Here is a 17489-nt window from a genome sequence, read left to right on the forward strand (position 1 = left end):
AGGGCAAGTAACCCATATAATATTTCATGTTAAATATAGTTGTGCTATTTAACACAAGCCCTGCTCACACTGCAATGCCAGCTTCATTTTCACTGCCAACTTTTAATACAATTTGCTAAGAACACATTTTCCATGGCCCCTTTGAGCTTGTAGTGCCAGGCTCCACTGTATGTAACTATGTATAAATATGCATCTATAATTAAAAAACAGGGAAAAAACCCACCCCTAGATAGATGTCCTTAAGAAGCTGGTGTAAATTGAGCCATATCGCTGACTTGTCATCGAGTACAACCTGAAAATACGTTTTCGCCATTCACTTAGTACAGGGGCTGGACTGAAATGAAGAGTAGTTTCCCTGTGCTTGAGATAGCAGGGGGAGTGGACATGAAGAGAAATTTGATTTTCTAACTCTTCAAAGGTAAAGGTACACAGAGAAAAAGGGCTGTATAAGATCCCTTTCTTCATCATGAACAGAAGTTTTTAAAGGGAATATTTCAACATTTGCTACACATTCATCCTAAGAGAAATTCAGCTAATAGGGTGAGTTGTTTGAGGCATGTTCAGAGATCTTACTACAAAGAGAATACTTTTTTCTGACATTAGCTATAATTCACTTTCTTAAGCTCATTATTTTTCTCCTTCCTACATAAAATGAGGCAACTATTGTTCAGCACCCTGGAACTCAACTCAGATCAATAAACATAATTTAAACAGTATCAACAATTTCCTGTCAACAGTTAACAACATCAAAAAAAGTTCTGTTTCCACTGCATGAAGATGACACAGGGGATGCAAACTGCTTTGTGTTATATTAGAAAGGTGAATAATTCAAACAGCTACAATGCCTTTCTCTCTGATCATGGAATACCCCAGGGCTGGAAGCAATTTCCTGACATTTATTTATTATTTGCAAGTACTCAACACACATGGGGGGCTTTGCAGGTGGGAATTTTTTATTGTGTGTATGGTTTTGTTTTTTTTAATGGACAGGTTGCAATCAAGTCCTTGCCAGTATTTGATATGTGACACTCAGTTATTGCTCACTTATTGCATGTCAAGCAAGAAGCACCAAACTGAATCTGGTCACAACTGAAGGCACCCTCAAGCACTGCCAGTATGAATATGAGTGTAAAATTTATTTATTGGGAAGGCACTGGAGATGTATGCTTTCCACAAGCACTGGCACCAGCAGAGCCCATTACCTGGGGGGTGCTTAGAGCACAGCTTGGCAAACCAGGCTGGAGTCACACATGGATGAATTATTTGTAAGAACTCCTGCAGCACTGCCCCACTCCAGACTGTATCAAATCTATTTTTAAAGTCACTTAGAATTATAAATAAATAAAATAGTGTAGGAATTAGAAGCTACATAGTGCCTCAACACCTACATGAAGTCTGTTTTAATGATCTCATGGCAGGCCTGGCCAAGGCAGTGGCTAAGTGAAACTAGAGAAACTAGAGCAGCCCTGGCCACAAGAATTGCATGTGAAGGATCTGCAATCCCAGCAGCCCCATAAAAGAGGTCGAGCTGCTGCAGGCCCTGGACAGAGTGCTGTCTTATCCTCCTGGAGGAGTAATGGCTGTTGAGGAGGTGAAGGGTCAGAGGGCTTCAGGGACCCCTCATGTCCCCTCTTACCTGTGGTGTTTGTGAGCTGGAAGGTGATGGATTTGTCAGGGATACTGCAGACATTGCGGACAGACACCTGGCATGTGTAGCTGGCATAATCCTGGGGTCGAAGGTTCTTCAGCTTCAGGACTTTGGTTTCACCCTGAGATTTAGGAAAAATAGGGCCAAAAAAAGACAGGTGTCCAAGGCATCATTCCAAGCCCATATCCTGTACCGTAGTTTACAGATTACCAGCAGATCCCATGAAAACCTCAGCGAACTCTGCAGATTTCAAGCCCTGCCCCGCCCCCCCCAGCTCTTTATAAAGGAGACACAAAATGTTTGCAGTGGTCATTTCACCTCCAAGTTTTCATGAAACAGCCATTAACTGACTGATGTAACCTGAAAGCACTGCCAAACTGGTCTGGGCATAATTTCTCATCCACTACTGCCAGAAACATCTTGTAGAACATGACAAACCTTAACCATCCCAGAACAGACCCCGAGATCTAACTCGGAGATGTCAGTAGGAACCCAAAGGAAGTCACTGGGGACTCAACATTACCAAACCAAAGTAAATCAGAGGAGACTGAGGCATTAATGCTGGCCTAAATATGACAAGTTCAACAGTTATGCTCTAGAAATCTGCAGTACAGGAGGAAAAAAATATTCAGAGAAATACCCAAAGAACTTCCAAAACTTTCTGATCCCTCTTCTCCAGATTCTAATCTCATTTATGCTGATGTAAATCCAGAGTGACTGCAGAGACTTTGATAGCCTTTTCTCATTCTAAGGTAAGAAATAAAATCACTGCCTGCACTCCATTAGTTACTGGCTTGTTATAGAAACAGAATCAAGTTGTTACATTTACAATAGACATGTTCTATAGACTTTTATTTATGGAATGCAGAAAGCTCTGAGAATCATCCTATGGTTTGCACACCCTGCAACTCGTATGTCTTCTGCTGACAGCTTGTTGCTGTTGTGTTCTCCTTGTGTTTGTCTAAATCTCTTGGAGAAACCATTCCATAACTGCCTACAAGCATGAGGAGGTGTCAGCATGACAAATCCTCCTGAGGACAACCCCAAGGGACTGGGCAATGAGCTCAGGAATGCTAATATGCAGAGAACAAGGATGTGAAGGGAGCAAATTAGAATGATAAAACCTGTAACACTGATAACCCTAGGAAAGTCCTGTCCCCTGAGAATTGTTGCTATGCCACAACAAATTATGGCATAAATTATGTCATTTATGATATGCATGTCATCTACATACTTACAGGGTCATATGTATCCTGTTTATTGATTAGTAAATTTAGGTATATGTGTATAAACCCTCAGTGCAAGTAAGTTTTAAAAAGCTTAAACAGTGAAGTCTTCACCTCATTTTTAATGTAAAAGCCTATTCAAACCTGACACTGTATAGAGGTTCATCTCTAAAACAACACTGCAAACTCCAGTGAGGGGTACTTTGTTAATCATTCCAGCAAGATTTTCCCCTTCCAACGGTGTTGCAGATATGTGTTTTTGTTAACTTCAACTCTTACCAATCCAAACTTACAGGCTTATGCTGATGTTAAGGAGAAATCTGCAAGGGCATGCCTGTCTGAGCACAGCAGCCCCAACACCCTCTTTTAGAGCTGGGAATGACCCATCGTGTCGGGAGCATTGCCTGACAGGAGCTGCAGCACGCTGAGTTATTTAAACATTAATGCTGCAACATGGTGAATTTTTGCCAGATGCCTTATTTAGCCAGAGAAAATATCCCAAGTCCTAAGAAATCCTCTTATTAGGCAATGTCTCCTGTTAATTACACTGAGCCTAGTGAAAAGTAGAAGAGCCCATGGTGGCTTCCTCCAAGGCCAAGGATGTCCTAGTTGGGAGTCACACAGCACAAAGCTGTCTTCAGGGCCAAACAGCTGAGCTGACCTACAGTGTTTCTGCAAATCTGCCACTAACCTGCAGCTCTCTCCTCCCTCCTCATCCCCCTGAATATTTCCATTTGGATGCCCATTTCCATGACCTACAGAGATGGTGTGTTTCAATAAAATATGAACATGACTACATTAACTTAAAGGTTGCCTGGGGCATTGCTCAGAAATCAAACTCAAGCAGAATGTGCTCTTGGCCCAGCTTTGGGAATGCAGAAAGGTGCTTGGGATGGAACAGGTGCCCTAGGGAGCTGCCCTTTCAGCCCTCCCTTCCCACCCATCCCTGGCATGTGCTCCCTAGCAGCCTTGCTGGAAGTACTGGGGCTGATTAGCATCTAAAGGACATTCAGATCCCGAGCTCAGCTTAGAATAACATGCCCAGAGTGCCCTGGCAAAAGAAAAGTTCCCTTCCATCTCCCATTGGATTGTCAGGCTAATTACTGTGAAAAAAGTGGTGTTTACAGGGGAAACCTGGTTGTACAGGGCAAGTCCAACACATGCAAGCAGGAGAAGGAGAAAAGATGTGGACACCTTGCCACAGGACAACAGTCAAGAAGTGCCCAGGCAGCTGGGCTCCCTATTACTTGTGGTGATTAGAAAAAGCTCATGGCAATGACCAATGCCTGCCATTTGCTTACACTGCCAAACAGGAAGCCTTCCCTGATATACGGAGCCTGGGCACTCAATTAAGACAAAAAAAAAAAAAAAAAAAAAAAAAAATATATATATATATATATATGCTGCGAGATAGAGGAAATCCAGTTTTGGGATTATTTGGATTTTAGTCTCAGCCATCCAACAGCTGTATAACCTCAGTAGGGGAGCTGTGCCACTGCTCTCAGGGACAGTGATAAAAAAGGGAAAGGCCCTCCTAGGCCACAGTCCCCCCTACTGTTCTGGTCCTCTTGTACCCTGGGAATTTGCATGCAGAAGGAAGATCTACCAGCCCTTCTGGAGGCCTGCACCCTCTCCCCAGCATCATAATCCATGCAGGGAAGGAAACACCACCCTCTATAGTGCCCTGCATCAGCGAGACACTCAACACAAGTTGGCAGAGGTTTGCTTATTTTCACCTGTGTGTAAAGGGGTTCATAGATGTCCACACCGTTGTCCTGACTGTGGGAAAGTATCTCAGCTCCCCGTTTCCAGATGAAGCGGGCTGGTGGGTTGGAGTTGACAGTGCAGCGGAGGAAGACGGTCTTCTCCTGGTAGAAGCTGCCCCGTACATCACTGATGGTCTGGTGAACGGTGAGAACAGGCTCATCTAGATCTGGAAGGGAGGCAAGGAGAGTCGCAGCCACTGTTAGCAAAGCTTGGTGTGCCTGTACAGCCTGCAGAGCACAGATGATGCTCCAGGTACCACTGAGGAGAGGGGAAGGTCCCACACATGTGGCTGATGACAACTGCTGATTTAAGAGCTGATCTGAGGGCAGGTAATACAACCAATATCTAAAGGGAACACACAGGAGAAGCCAGAATTCTCCTGCTCAACACGCAAACCTTCAGGGAATAGAAAGCAGTCTCTGGTTTGCAGATCACCATGCAGTCCTCAGGAAACCATCTGCCTGCCACACGTGTCTCAGAGCACTGGGCTGCCTTACCTTCCCCAATTGCATCCATCAACAGAAAAATCACCATTTTCTACTTCAGTGAGAGGTCAGAAGAATCCCGAAAAGCTCTGTTCCATCATAATTTCTGCATTTTCCAGTTCCCAAATCCCTCCTGAAATCATGGGGCTTAGTCCATGTCTGTGAGATGTCCATAAAAATGACATGATGAATCTTCAATACAAGGAATGAAAGTAAAAAATCAGGACACGATCAAGGAGCTGAGTTGGAAAGTCTTCTAGACAGAGCAAACCTCATGGGGAGTAATGGGAATACAAGATGCAAAACATTGTAATAGGTATGTATAATTTCTCTCTCTTCCTGTTAAATATCCTCTGTGTATTTTCTGTATCAACTGTCCTTCTTCAGCAACTTCTAGTCACTGCAACTCCCACTTCCCCTCCTACACTGATCAGATTCTTTTGTTCTCTTTCTTTACAGAAGATGCCCCTTTCAATTCCCTTCTTGTACCTGCAGCAGCCATGTGACTTAATCAATGGTTATCAGTGGCTGCAGTTGCAAGGATAGAAGCAATAGCCCTGCAGGGAGAGGATTTTCTCCATCCACACAGGGCATACTGCCCCCCTACAGTTGCCCATCTGCTAAAAAGGGATGATTTTCTCCCAAGTTGCAGCACATACCAATGTTTGAACATCAAGGTAGCATGGGTGACACCTCAGAGGCAGTGAATCTTTCTCTTCACAAAACCACTTTGAGACTGAGGTTTAAATATAAAGATCCCCTTTGACAAGAATTGGCCCTCTAAAATGGAAATCTGTCTCTGTGTCTCTAAGTATATCTTATAAGGCACCTTTTGAGCTCAAATTGAAGCAATTCTATATTTTCAGGAGCGTTGTGACCCTATTTTCAGCTGCAAGGAAACTGAGGTACTTGTACCAGTATCCTCTTGTGCTGCCAGCATGATCCTCTGCACATGCTAATGCTCTCATCACCTCCTGCCTTCCCATGCCTAGTTCTCACAATATTTTATTTTACAGATTTGGAAATATGGAGATCTGACTTCCTGAAAGGAAGAAAGAAGCAGAGATGAGTTTCTGCTAACATGTCATCCAAATAACGTATGCTCTCCTCTGAATCACAAGTGTCAACTTGTGGATTCCCGTCTTTTAATGAGCTGTGTGCTCAGCAGACAGCAATTGTTATGCGACCTGAAATTTGCCTGCTTGACCATAGCTCAGAGATATGAGTAGAGCCATTAATAGAATAATGACAAGACACAAAATATATCCCAGAAAAGATATTCTGCCAACTGAAAAACACCCACGGCTGAAGGAAAACATATGCAGAGGGGGAAATAAGTCTTCTCTCCATACAGTGCTGTTTTCATGCAGCCATAGGGTGACTGAACATCAAATTCTTTTGGACCAGAACTCTGAGTATAACCTCTCCTCTTTTCCTCCTTCTTGTCCTAAACCCTCCTTTATTTGTTCAAACTTCACATGAGTTACTCTCTGACCATCCTTCTGAGACTGTTTCCCAGCAGATAAAACACTTCCCTTACTATCCAAAGAAGCAGCTCATCACTCCAGTCTTCTGGTTCCCAGCTACTCCCCACACAAAAAAAACACCACCTTCTCTTTGGTTGCTAAAATTTTCCACCTTTGAATTCTTCAACCTTCTTTTTAGCAGTCAGCTCTAGGTCTAGCCCTCTTGAGAAAAGCTAAAATAAGGCCTACAACAATGTGTATGTCCTTGGTGTATGAGTAATGCCACCGATGTCAGTGAGCTGCTCAAATGATACATTTGGCCCAAGGCTGTTCATGGAGATGATCACATGGGATGTTCAATGCACAATGAAAGCTTGTAAACATTCATTCTTTTCTTTTCTTTACTTTCTTTCTCTCCCACATGGAAATACTCAGAACAGCAGCTGCCTCTCTGCCAGTATCTAACCAATACTTTAAAGCCTCACTGATACCCACTTGGGGCAGAGGAATATCATGCTACACGGGTTAGTGTTTCCAGCTTAATATCCTCTTGGCACCAACGATGCTCTCTGAGCAACCTCACGGTTGAACACTGAAAGTATGACTGAGGACTAGCAGCAGCTGTCAAGGACACCAAGGTACACATGAGGGTGATTACTTACCTCTAACTACAAAATGGGATGCAGGAAAAGAAGGGTTTGTTTTTTTTCCAAATTCTGGTTCATTCAGCTGAAGGTTGCTTGGGTGAGCGTTCAACAAAAACTGTGGCTTTTCCCATGTGTTCCCTTGTACCTACTGCAAATACTAGCAGAAAATAGTCTCTCCTCCCCAAAAACCAAGTGAGCAGAACAGAGGTGCAGTACCAAGTCCATCTGCAGAGTAGATGTTAGTATGAGAAAGCCCTTGGCCACACCATTAGCCCCACAGTTCTACAGGTCAGAGCTGCATGAGGGACCACGGGACACTACATCACTCTAGCTCCAGCCTGCACCGCAGGAGCCCCTCAGGGCATGAAGAGATTCAGGGCACAGTCTTGTTCCTAGAGACACAGGCCCTGGCAAGGTGCCACACTGAGCCTTGAGAAAACCAAACATCCTTTGCAGTGGAGTGTTATCATATGCCTCCACCACATGTAGGAGAAGAAACAGGCAGAGAAGCCAAGCAGATCTAGGGTGGGTGCCAGAACTTCTCTAAACAAAGTCATGCAATGCCAACGAAAAAACATTCATCCTGTCCAGTGGCTGCTGTTGAGGCAATCCATTTCCACAGCCTAGACAGGATAGTACCCACACTACACTACTCCAATAGAGGGTATGGGAAGGAAGGAACAGATGGGAGCTACTCCCAGCCATATAGTATGACAGTGGATCATGAACCTGCCAGAAGCTAAGGCCACCCAAGTCTGTGGCACATTTTGTGAGAGTCACATCACAGTTGGGCTGGACAGCAGGACTAAAAGGAAGCAGTCAGGCAGCAGTTGCTGTCAGCAAAAAAGCCTGCCCAGACTCCAAGCATGCACTGGGATTTTGAAGCTTAGAGGTTGTTCCACTGACAGACAACCACAGTGCCCTTCAGCTCCGAAGGAAGGACCCTCTTGATAGAAGGAATGCAGAACAGCTCATGACAGGTTCAGGGACAGATTCAGCTGCTTTATCATACTTTACAACCTTTTAACATCAACCTCTTCTCAGATGAGTGAGGAGAGGTATTTGATGTTAGTTGGGCTGGAGAAAATTGGAATAGTGGATAGTCAAGGACAGTGTAATGGTAATCTTCCCTAAGACAGCAAAACAAATCTTGGATTTCTCCCATTTGGGCCTTAGGGAATAAGTTTAATTTCCCTCCCTTTTGACCACAGCAGCCCAGGATAAACATTAAGTCCAAGGAAAAAAACATTAAGAGAAACCCTCAAAACTTGAAGCCCAAGGTGGAAAACCACCAGCAGCATCTCCAGGACTCAAGAAGGATGGGTACCAGCCAGAGAAATGTTCAGTCACCTTCACATTATGGGCACTATGACCAACCAGGGCAATGTTGAGTCACCTTCACATTCACTTTATCACAGCTCAGCCTCCTCAGCTGCATTCCAGAGTTTTCAGCTCTGTTTCCAGCATGCTACAGAAGTAGCAATGCTGGGAACAGGATACTGGTTTCAGGAATGCCCCCAACATCTGAGGCACTACCAACTTCAAGAGATATTGGTTGCTTCACACTATGTCAGCTTCAAAATGAAGACAAAGAACGCAGAAGCCACTCCCAATGCTCCATCCCAGACAAGTGCTAGGGAACCCTGTCAGAGACAGACATCAGGACACCTAGATAAGAATGACTCACAAGGACAGCAGAGCTACATTTTGCAGGGATGGATCTAATCTCCTAGGCAAAAAAGCCACTGGGGAGACCACAGCAGTCCCTCTGCTCCCGAATCAGGTGCACGTGGTCCTAGGGCAATGCAGCTCCCTGCCGGCCCCGCAGCAAGGCAGAGACATGCAGTAGAACTGTGGGAAGGTCTGGGTTGCCACTAAACGACTTACACTGCACATCTACTCGAATGGACTTGATGGCAGGGACCCCAACCCCATTTTCTGCTTTACAGTAATAGCGGCCCCCCTGCAGCCTTTGGATCTTCTCAATCCGAAGGGTCTCGTTAAGCACTGACGTCTCTTGGAATTTGTCCGACGCGCTGCCAGCAGTTTTGGTCCATCTCACCTGCACGAGAAGAACAAGAGAAATGCAATCAGGCACTCAAAATAGAGATCCCAAGATTCAGCAGAGCTCCTTTTGTTGCTCTTCCCACTCTCCCTAGCAACTTCCATAAAAAAAGGTCCTACAGCACTGCCAGACTTACCAAAGCTCAATTACTGATCTCAGTATGTCTCAGTAGCCCAGCCACTGGTTCTGGTCCATTGCCATTCCCCATGTCCAAGAGTCCAGGATAACTCCTCAATTCACCCAGACACACACTGCACATTTGCCACTCCTGCTCTGATCCTGCAAACCTAGCAGCTTGCTCAGTTTTATGCCACCGTCTGCACAGCACAGGACTTTCAGCATTAAGCCTTGAGACCCTATGTGGCTGGTAGGCCACGACACTCTAGCAGACATCAGGTCACTGCTATAGAGCTTTTACTGCAGTCCACACTCGGCTCTTTCTGGGCAGCAAGGCTATTTCTGCTTTTTGCTCTTCCATGATTGAGAAAAGGCAGTTGCTATCTGACTCTTGCCCCTTTCCCACTGGGAACTCCTGTGTATTTCTTTTTTGTAAGTCATCCTTTTGCAATACATAAGCTTTTCCACCATTTTTAAAGATACAGGAAAAAAAGAAAAAAAAAGAAAAAAAAAATCCCTTCAGATTTCAAGCCACCTTTTCATTTCTTTGTTCTTATGTTACATGTCTTAAGATCCTGGCTTGCAGGGGCAACAGAGCTGCATGATATTTCATGGTGAATGGTAGCAAGAAGACAGCAGTCCCAAAGACTGAAGGGTTTCTCTTTTGTCTGGAATGAGGTACAGCCCCCACAGTGGCAGTACAAGCTTCCCCCTTGTTTTATGCACTCTACATAATGAAAGAGAGAGACAGCTTTTCTCAGTCCATTGGTTTCCTATACCTGCAACGTCCCTTCTAAAGGCTGCTGACCACTGGCCTCCTACTCTGGGACAATTTAGACTCTGGAACTGAGATCCAGCATGATCAGCCAGCAGAAAGAAGAGAGACTTTCATTCAACATTGGCCATAGATAAGATGGACCAAATCCCTTGGCCACTCTGCCAGACTTTGCCTAAAGCTCACTGCCATCACCTGCTTGGTGCTGATGCTCTAGAAGGAGCAGCGGTGTGTACATCCCATCCTGGAGCACCAGGCTGAGCAGATTTTTGGAGCTATTGACCATGGATTTATTTAGCCTTTGTAGGCTTATGAAATTGTCTGAGGGCCCAAAGACTCTTGGAATCTCCTGTTTTAAAGGACACTTCAGCCAGCTCTTTAATCTTTTCAATCACAATCTCATTTTAGTATTTTGGCCACATTTTCATGCTTTAATGACTGGCTGATAGAAAGGGAAAGAGAAGATTAAACAAAGGTTAGCATAAGAGATTAGCTGGGGAAGAAATCAATCTATTAGGAGGGAGGGCAGAAATAGGATGCATGCCACCTTTTATACATGCAGGCTCTAGTCTCCCTGGTCATGCCTGGTTCTAGGCTCTGGTGTCCCCTGTGCAGGTCTGGGCAATAACAAGCCTGAGTGTTGCCCACTAGCACGCTGTCTGCAACAGGCTCTGCTCCAGAAATCTCTCTAGCTACTTAGGATCAAATCTCTACAACCTGCCAGGACCTTTCCACACATTCAACAACCTTAGGCAGGGCCACTGCTACCAAATTCCCCATTTCTGATGCACACAGGTATCATTCGCCCATCACTGTCAGAAGCCTAGGCTGGTTGTTTTTGCTGACTTGGCTCAGGTAATTTTCTTTTTGTTTCCAGGATATTCTTTTGACGGAAAAAACACTTCAAATCCTCGCCTTTGTCATTGCCTCATCGCCAAGTAGCTCCTCACAAGCAAGCCCACAGAGGCACTGACTAGAGTAAGAAGATGCATGGCTTCTTGCCATAAATACCTTTGGCAGGATTGAGGAACGGGGCCAAGGCACATATCACACGTGGCTCTCCTGAGTGTATTCCGGCACATCCAGCCTCGCAGCATGCACCAGCTGCCACCCCTACCATGCTCTGTCCTAGAGCTGGCAGAGACATGCTCTAGGCCAGTACCTCTACAGACACATCCACACTAACACTGAACCGCCCAGCTTGAGTATCTGAAGGGTGCTGAGGTGGCTGCATGGGCCTGAGGGTGTGCAAACCTCTGGGCACCCCAGGTAAAGACTGCAACCATTAGCAAAGCTCAGCTTTGTACCTTCCCACTGGGCTGTGTCTCTGACCACAGAATGGATGTGTCCAGTGCTGCAAGTCTGACTCTGCCTCTGCTTGGTGGCCACAAAGCAATGAACAGTGGGGCTCAGTGAAGTGCACTACCAACAGCTTCCCAAACTCCCCCAAGAAGCAGCCCCTTGGCTGTGCATCCAGAGAAGCTGGTCTGTGAATGACCAATGCCTAAGGCAAGCACGTATGGGAAGCATCTTCTAGGATGTTCCTACTTTGTAGTAAGAGGGTTAAAGATTTGAGATTTCAGTTTGGACTTTATGTTTTTGGAGGGATTTCATGTACTGAAGACAAGTAGAAGGTCTTTCTAAGCTTCTGCAAAGCTTTGTGGACTGTTTTCCATGAAAGCAAGCTTAAATGCTTCACAGCTTAACAAGTTAAGTGCTTGCAGAATGGGGCATCCCTACCCTAGTCCAACATGTAGGAGAAAGCTGGACATCCCACTGCCCACAGTTCTCCTCTATGAGGAGGCTACAAACAAGTCCCATAGGGGAGTATGGGTGACAGGCATGGGTGACAGGCATGGCTTACCTGTGGCCGGGGGTGTCCTGTGACCAGACACTGCAGGACCAGCGTGTCCCCCTCCCGAATTGTGTAAACACGTTCACTGATGTTGTCTTCCTTCACCACACATGCTTGCCCAGCGTGGATGATTTGGGCCTGAGCAGGAGCTGTAGAAAGAAAAGAAGAGGTAAAGATGGAAGCGAGCAGTACCCCATCTCCTATGCCCACTGCCCAGGGTGGCTTCTCTCACCTCTTAAACCACAGAGCAGAAGAGCCAAGCAGTTTTGGGAATGAGTCACAGAGGTCTCAGAAGATATATTATTAAGTAATTTTCCCCATTTCCTGAGTGACTGATATAAACTACTATTTTAAAACCTCTGGTTCTGTTGGGATGAGCAGTAGACACTGAAAAGCAGAATATGGAGCTTTTTTGGCATGGACCCTCCTGCATGGATTGAGGACTAAAAATTTCCTGCTGTCATCTCTCCCAGAAAGGAGTATGTGCAAACAGCTATAGCAAGGACCTGGTCAAATCACAACTGCTCTATGCCTGTCTAAAATAAACCTGATTACTATGATTTACCTTGCAGGGGGCTGGGATAACTACTGAGCAGAGTCAGAAAGGGACCTGAAGCTCTGTGCAGCTATTAGCACACATCCCTAGAACAGGCATAGCACACACTGCAGGAAAAAGAAGTCTTTCCCATATTAAATAGCAGCCTGTCTCAGCCCTGAGCCAGGGGAAATAGCCTCTGCAGGACCAGAGGACCCCATAATTGGTAGGGATTTCTCCACCTACAGCTGCTAATGGAGACAAATTACTCCCAGTCTGGCTAGGAAAATGGATGAAGACCAGAGCAGTGGAAAAGTTCATAGACAGAAAGTTTCCAAAACAAAGTTATAAAATGCCACGACCCCAAACAGCTCCTATATCCCACAACAGCCCTGATGAGAAGCAGGAAGAGACAAGCTCTAGCAGAACAGGATTTTATAAAGAAAAAAGCGTCAGCTCTGAAATTCTGTGCAAACAGCCTTTGGCTCCCTACTCCAAAGTGTTTGTGTGATCAGAGAAGTGGCTGAGATGCATTGAAGGTGACTGTGCAGCCCAGCCACACACCTGCACTTGTTTGAGCGGGAAGCTCCAGCTGTACTTCAAGACACAGAGAACCCCACAAACATGTGTGTGAGTTGGTGTCTCACTGACAGTCCCCTGGGATACTTACTCAGCTTGCTAGAATGCTTTCAGGTGACTCTGGAGTCTCAGCTCTAGCTCCCATTAGTGGAATATAACAAAAATGAACAAACCACAGAGGAGATGATCAAAGGGTTTAAAGCAATGAGCCTTAGAGAGCCTTCCTAAGGAAGAATAAATTTTGCACAACCTGATAAAACTGAACCAAGCGCCCACTTTTTCCTGAAGGTTAGTTGAGCTTCAAAGACTGCCTTTTTAAAAATTATTTGCATTCCCTTGGCATGACCAAAACACTCTAGACAAAATCACCTGGGCAAGAGAAGTGGTTTTTGCCAGTTTAATCCACCAACAGTACAGACAGCAGGACAGGCTAGGCTCGGGCAGGGGAGATGATCTGCCTTGAGATCCAACTTTATAAACTGGTGTCACCACAGTTTACTGACCAAGCAGCAGGGACACGAGAGTGGACACAGGGCTAGTGGGAAACTGCCCTTGCTGCTGGGGCTTTACAGCCTGCCATGGCCACTCAACATCCAGGCAGCAGCACTGCACGTACAGCAAGCCAATCTCTCAATTTTCCATCTCCTCCATCTTTCCGGCATGGTGGCACTTTGTTAAAATCGTTATTACTCTTCAAATTGTTGACAAACAGAAGTAACATATCTATTTGAATAATACGATGGCCCAAACATGGAAAAATCCCTCAGCCTCTACCATCTTCCCCTTCTCTGCAGGCCTCCCAAGATACCTGCCAATGTTTAGGCACCACAGAATGCCAAAACTGACTGTTAAGGCTTCACTGATACAACGGAGCAGAGGAGTGACCTTCCCCTCCCTGGATGGCAGTCTTGCTGAACCCAGGACAAACCACAAGCCTTTATATGTGCTTACACACATCTGTGTGTTTGTGCACACATACATGTGTGGACATAGATGCAGATATGTAAATACATTAGTTAAAATAGTGATTTATCAGGAAAAGACATCATGAATGCTTGTCAAGCCAACAGTCACAGGGGAGGAATTCAGAAGCCTATTACCTTTGCTAATACACCTTAATCCAAATGACAGCTTCCTGTGCTGTTTCAGCCCAGATCAGTTTTCTACAGCTCTGCCACACCTTTAGCCCCAATGTACTGCAGAGCACTGCTTACTGGGCTGAGACACAGGCTGTGATGCTGATCGATCTCTGCTGATTAAAAGAGAGACACTGTCCCTTCCCATCCTATGCCACATTCCCCCAATCCCCGAACTCCACCGCCTGCATTTCAGCAGGGCCCTGGCATCCTGAAGTAGCAAAGCTCTGGTAAACTCTCTTCACAGTCACTGAGCTGCATTTGGTGGCTCTATTCTCCGTTTGCAAACATGACCTTGCTGTAAAAACTAATTTCCAGACACCCCATGGAGAATCAGAATACTTATCTGCAGCTCGAGCTCCCAGTTAAATGTTGCTTTTAAGCTGCTCTGCTGTACCCCATGTGGTATACAAAGTAAGCAGTGCAACTTTCACTCTTCCCTTTGTCTATTCCACTTCCATTACCTCACCTGTGTTGTGTAACCCTTTTCTACCACTTGTCCAGAGGCACTTCCACATGGGGAACTTCCACAGCAAAAACATTAGGTAGAGTGGTACAGGATTAGAAAGCTTTTGTTCAACTATTCTGGTGCCAAAATACCTTGGTGTAATTTGCTGGCATATCCCTGAGTTTGAGAGAAGCATTATTTAAACTAATCCTTATAAGGCACCAGACTACAACAAAATGACAGCCCTGGGGATAAGCCCTGGGTCATAACCCTGTCCTCTTCTCCCAAATTCTCCCTGGGTACACTGAGCTGTAATGAAGCTTACAAGCAGGGCATCTGGCTTTGTTCACAGGTGTCTGAACTTCGTTGTGTCACCATCACTAAAAGCTTTCAGCTAAATCATTGGAAAGGGACATCACTTTAAGGGAAGCTCTGCTGCTTAAGCTGTAACATTTCTCTGGCAATAACAGCACCAGGTCCTCAGCAGAACAACCACCATTTTTTCATGTCTTAAAACCCATGTGAACCCAGATCTTTCAAAAGGGAACTCAGCCTGGGGTTGTCTTGGAAAGAAAAGCACTCTGGTAGATGGCACAGAGCCTGAGACACTGCCTCTGGTTTGGTTATAACTTGACATTAGTAGGTGGGGGCTGAGCAATGACTGAATCCAGCTCTTTGTAGACTGCATTAAGCCACAAGCTGAGGCTCTGGAAGGTCTTTGTTTCAAGCTCAGCCTGCAACAGCACACAAAGGCTGGGAAAGTCACCTCGTGCTGTATTACAGATGGGCAGAGAGACAGCAAGGATTAATTGCACTTTTAATGTGCTTGAACAGAAAGAATACATTATTGTTTGACATCATCCCATGTCTCCTGGAGGATTTCAGCATGCAGACAGCTTGCACACTGCCAGCACAACAGGACAGCAGGACCATGGCTCTCAGAATAAGTTTCACAGAAGGCCCTTAGGAAGGCAAAGAAAGGCTGGAGATGAAGGAGTAACCACAGCTATTCTCAGCAGGGCTCCACACAGCACAACTTCTGAACGGATACAACCTCCCCTGTTGAGTCCTCTGGGGCAGAATCCCTCACCTCAGATGAGCCAACCCCAAAGCAGAGGTCCAAGGAACACTTCTGATGGCCTCCAAGGGGGAAGAAGGGACAGATTGTTCCCAGAAATTTTGAGTGACAGAGGCACTTCTATTCCACTTTCAGGTAAGAGATCAGTTTAGGGAAGGCGCTCAATACAAAGTCCTCCAGAGAAACTAGGCCAGCCACATATTGACTGTCAGATGCTTTAGAAGGGAAAAAAGATCAGACTATGAACATGCTGCATTAGGCCCTCACTAAGAAAATGGCTGGCCTGTAATGCATTTGGCCTCTGCATCAAGATTTCCTACTATGCTTTCACTTGATATATTTACACATTAAAACAAAAGGAAATTGAAGTGAATAAAATAACTTTATTCCCAGTGCACTGTACTGTACAATGTTATTATTACCATAACCTGGAAAGTTTATGAGACTCTTGGTGCATAGAGGTTGCTAATACCATGAAAATGTAGAAAAGGAGAGAGAAATGGTCTTTTGGAGAGGACTGAGTCATCTGTATTTGGTTCACAGGTCTAGCCATTAATCTTCTTGAACCTCAGATCTCATCAGTAAAATGACAACGATGAGAGCTCCTTCACAGAGAGGATGGTGAGTGACAGATACTGCACAGGCACTCCCTCAGTCACTGTCAGCACCCACAGGGGCAGCTGCTCCCTAGTTTTGCAGTGCAGCACCTACCGCATTTCTCTGCTGCCTTGCCAGCACTCTAACAGCAGCCATCACTGTTTGACTCTGCCACCACTGCCTCTGCCATCTGCATGTCCTGCTGACTGCCTCAAGGATGAGGAACATCTATCTCCAAAGCTCCTGGGGCAATACCTGCAGCTGAACGCACAGGGGCACTGAATCCACCCACCTCTGCTACCATCCTCCTCTAGGGTGGGGAGAGAGGGAAGCTGCACCTAGAGCTTTCCTCTTCCTCAGCCTGAATCTACCACTCTGCTTTGCAAGGCAGGCAATAACCTTCCATGCATCTGATGCAGACATAATTCAGCCTCCTCTGCACATACCCCAGGCAAAGAAGCCAAGGTCCTTCCCATTCCTTTTCACAGGCTCCCTGGACTCACACTGCTTAGTTACACTCAAATGAGGCAGGCATCAGCTGCTAACCTGCAGCTTAAACCTCTTAAGAACCTGTCTGTCTCCTTTGCTCACCTTTCCCATCCTGAGCAAGTGGCATGTAGCAGATTTATCTTGAAGGGAGTTCCCAGAAATGGGAAAGCACACGGTATTTATAGACCACGGTGGGGTTGAATAGGCATTTCATTAAGGAAATACACCTGTGGAATTTCTTGCGGAAGAGAGACACTGTCAGTATCTGCCTCTGCAGGAACTGCCCTGCAGCACTGTTGGTTACACACCATGCCTGGCACAACACCAACAGGGCAGCTCCAGCCCCCAAGGCATTGCTGGAGGTGGCATTTGATCCTGTCTGTTCATGCAATGCATAGATCTGCTTGGAGAGCAGGGGCACACAGACATGCAGAGACCTGTGAGGAAAGGGTCATGTCTCCTCAGCAGAGCACAAAGGAAAGCCAGCACATGCCCAAAGGGAAGAGACCTGCTAGCAACACTTGGCAGCAGCAAGGAAGGTCTAGTACAATGGGAAGTGTCTGCAGGAGCAGCATC

At 45.7% G+C, this 17489-nt stretch overlaps 1 protein-coding gene across 1 annotated transcript in view; it reads right to left on the reverse strand.

The window, feature by feature from the left end:
• The window catches only part of MDGA1 (MAM domain containing glycosylphosphatidylinositol anchor 1), a 139387-nt gene that overhangs the window by 78816 nt on the left and 43082 nt on the right, over window positions 1–17489 (reverse strand). Inside the window, exons 2-5 of the mRNA XM_083857414.1 lie at window positions 12061–12200; window positions 9127–9301; window positions 4611–4807; window positions 1637–1769 (exon numbers count right to left, since the gene is read on the reverse strand). Of these exons, the coding sequence (XP_083713540.1) occupies window positions 1637–1769; window positions 4611–4807; window positions 9127–9301; window positions 12061–12200 (645 nt within the window). The remainder of the gene's footprint in view (window positions 1–1636; window positions 1770–4610; window positions 4808–9126; window positions 9302–12060; window positions 12201–17489) is intronic.

This window comes from Zosterops lateralis, assembly GCF_965231275.1.
Source record: "Zosterops lateralis genome assembly, chromosome: 3".
Classification (NCBI taxonomy): Eukaryota; Metazoa; Chordata; class Aves; order Passeriformes; family Zosteropidae; genus Zosterops; species Zosterops lateralis.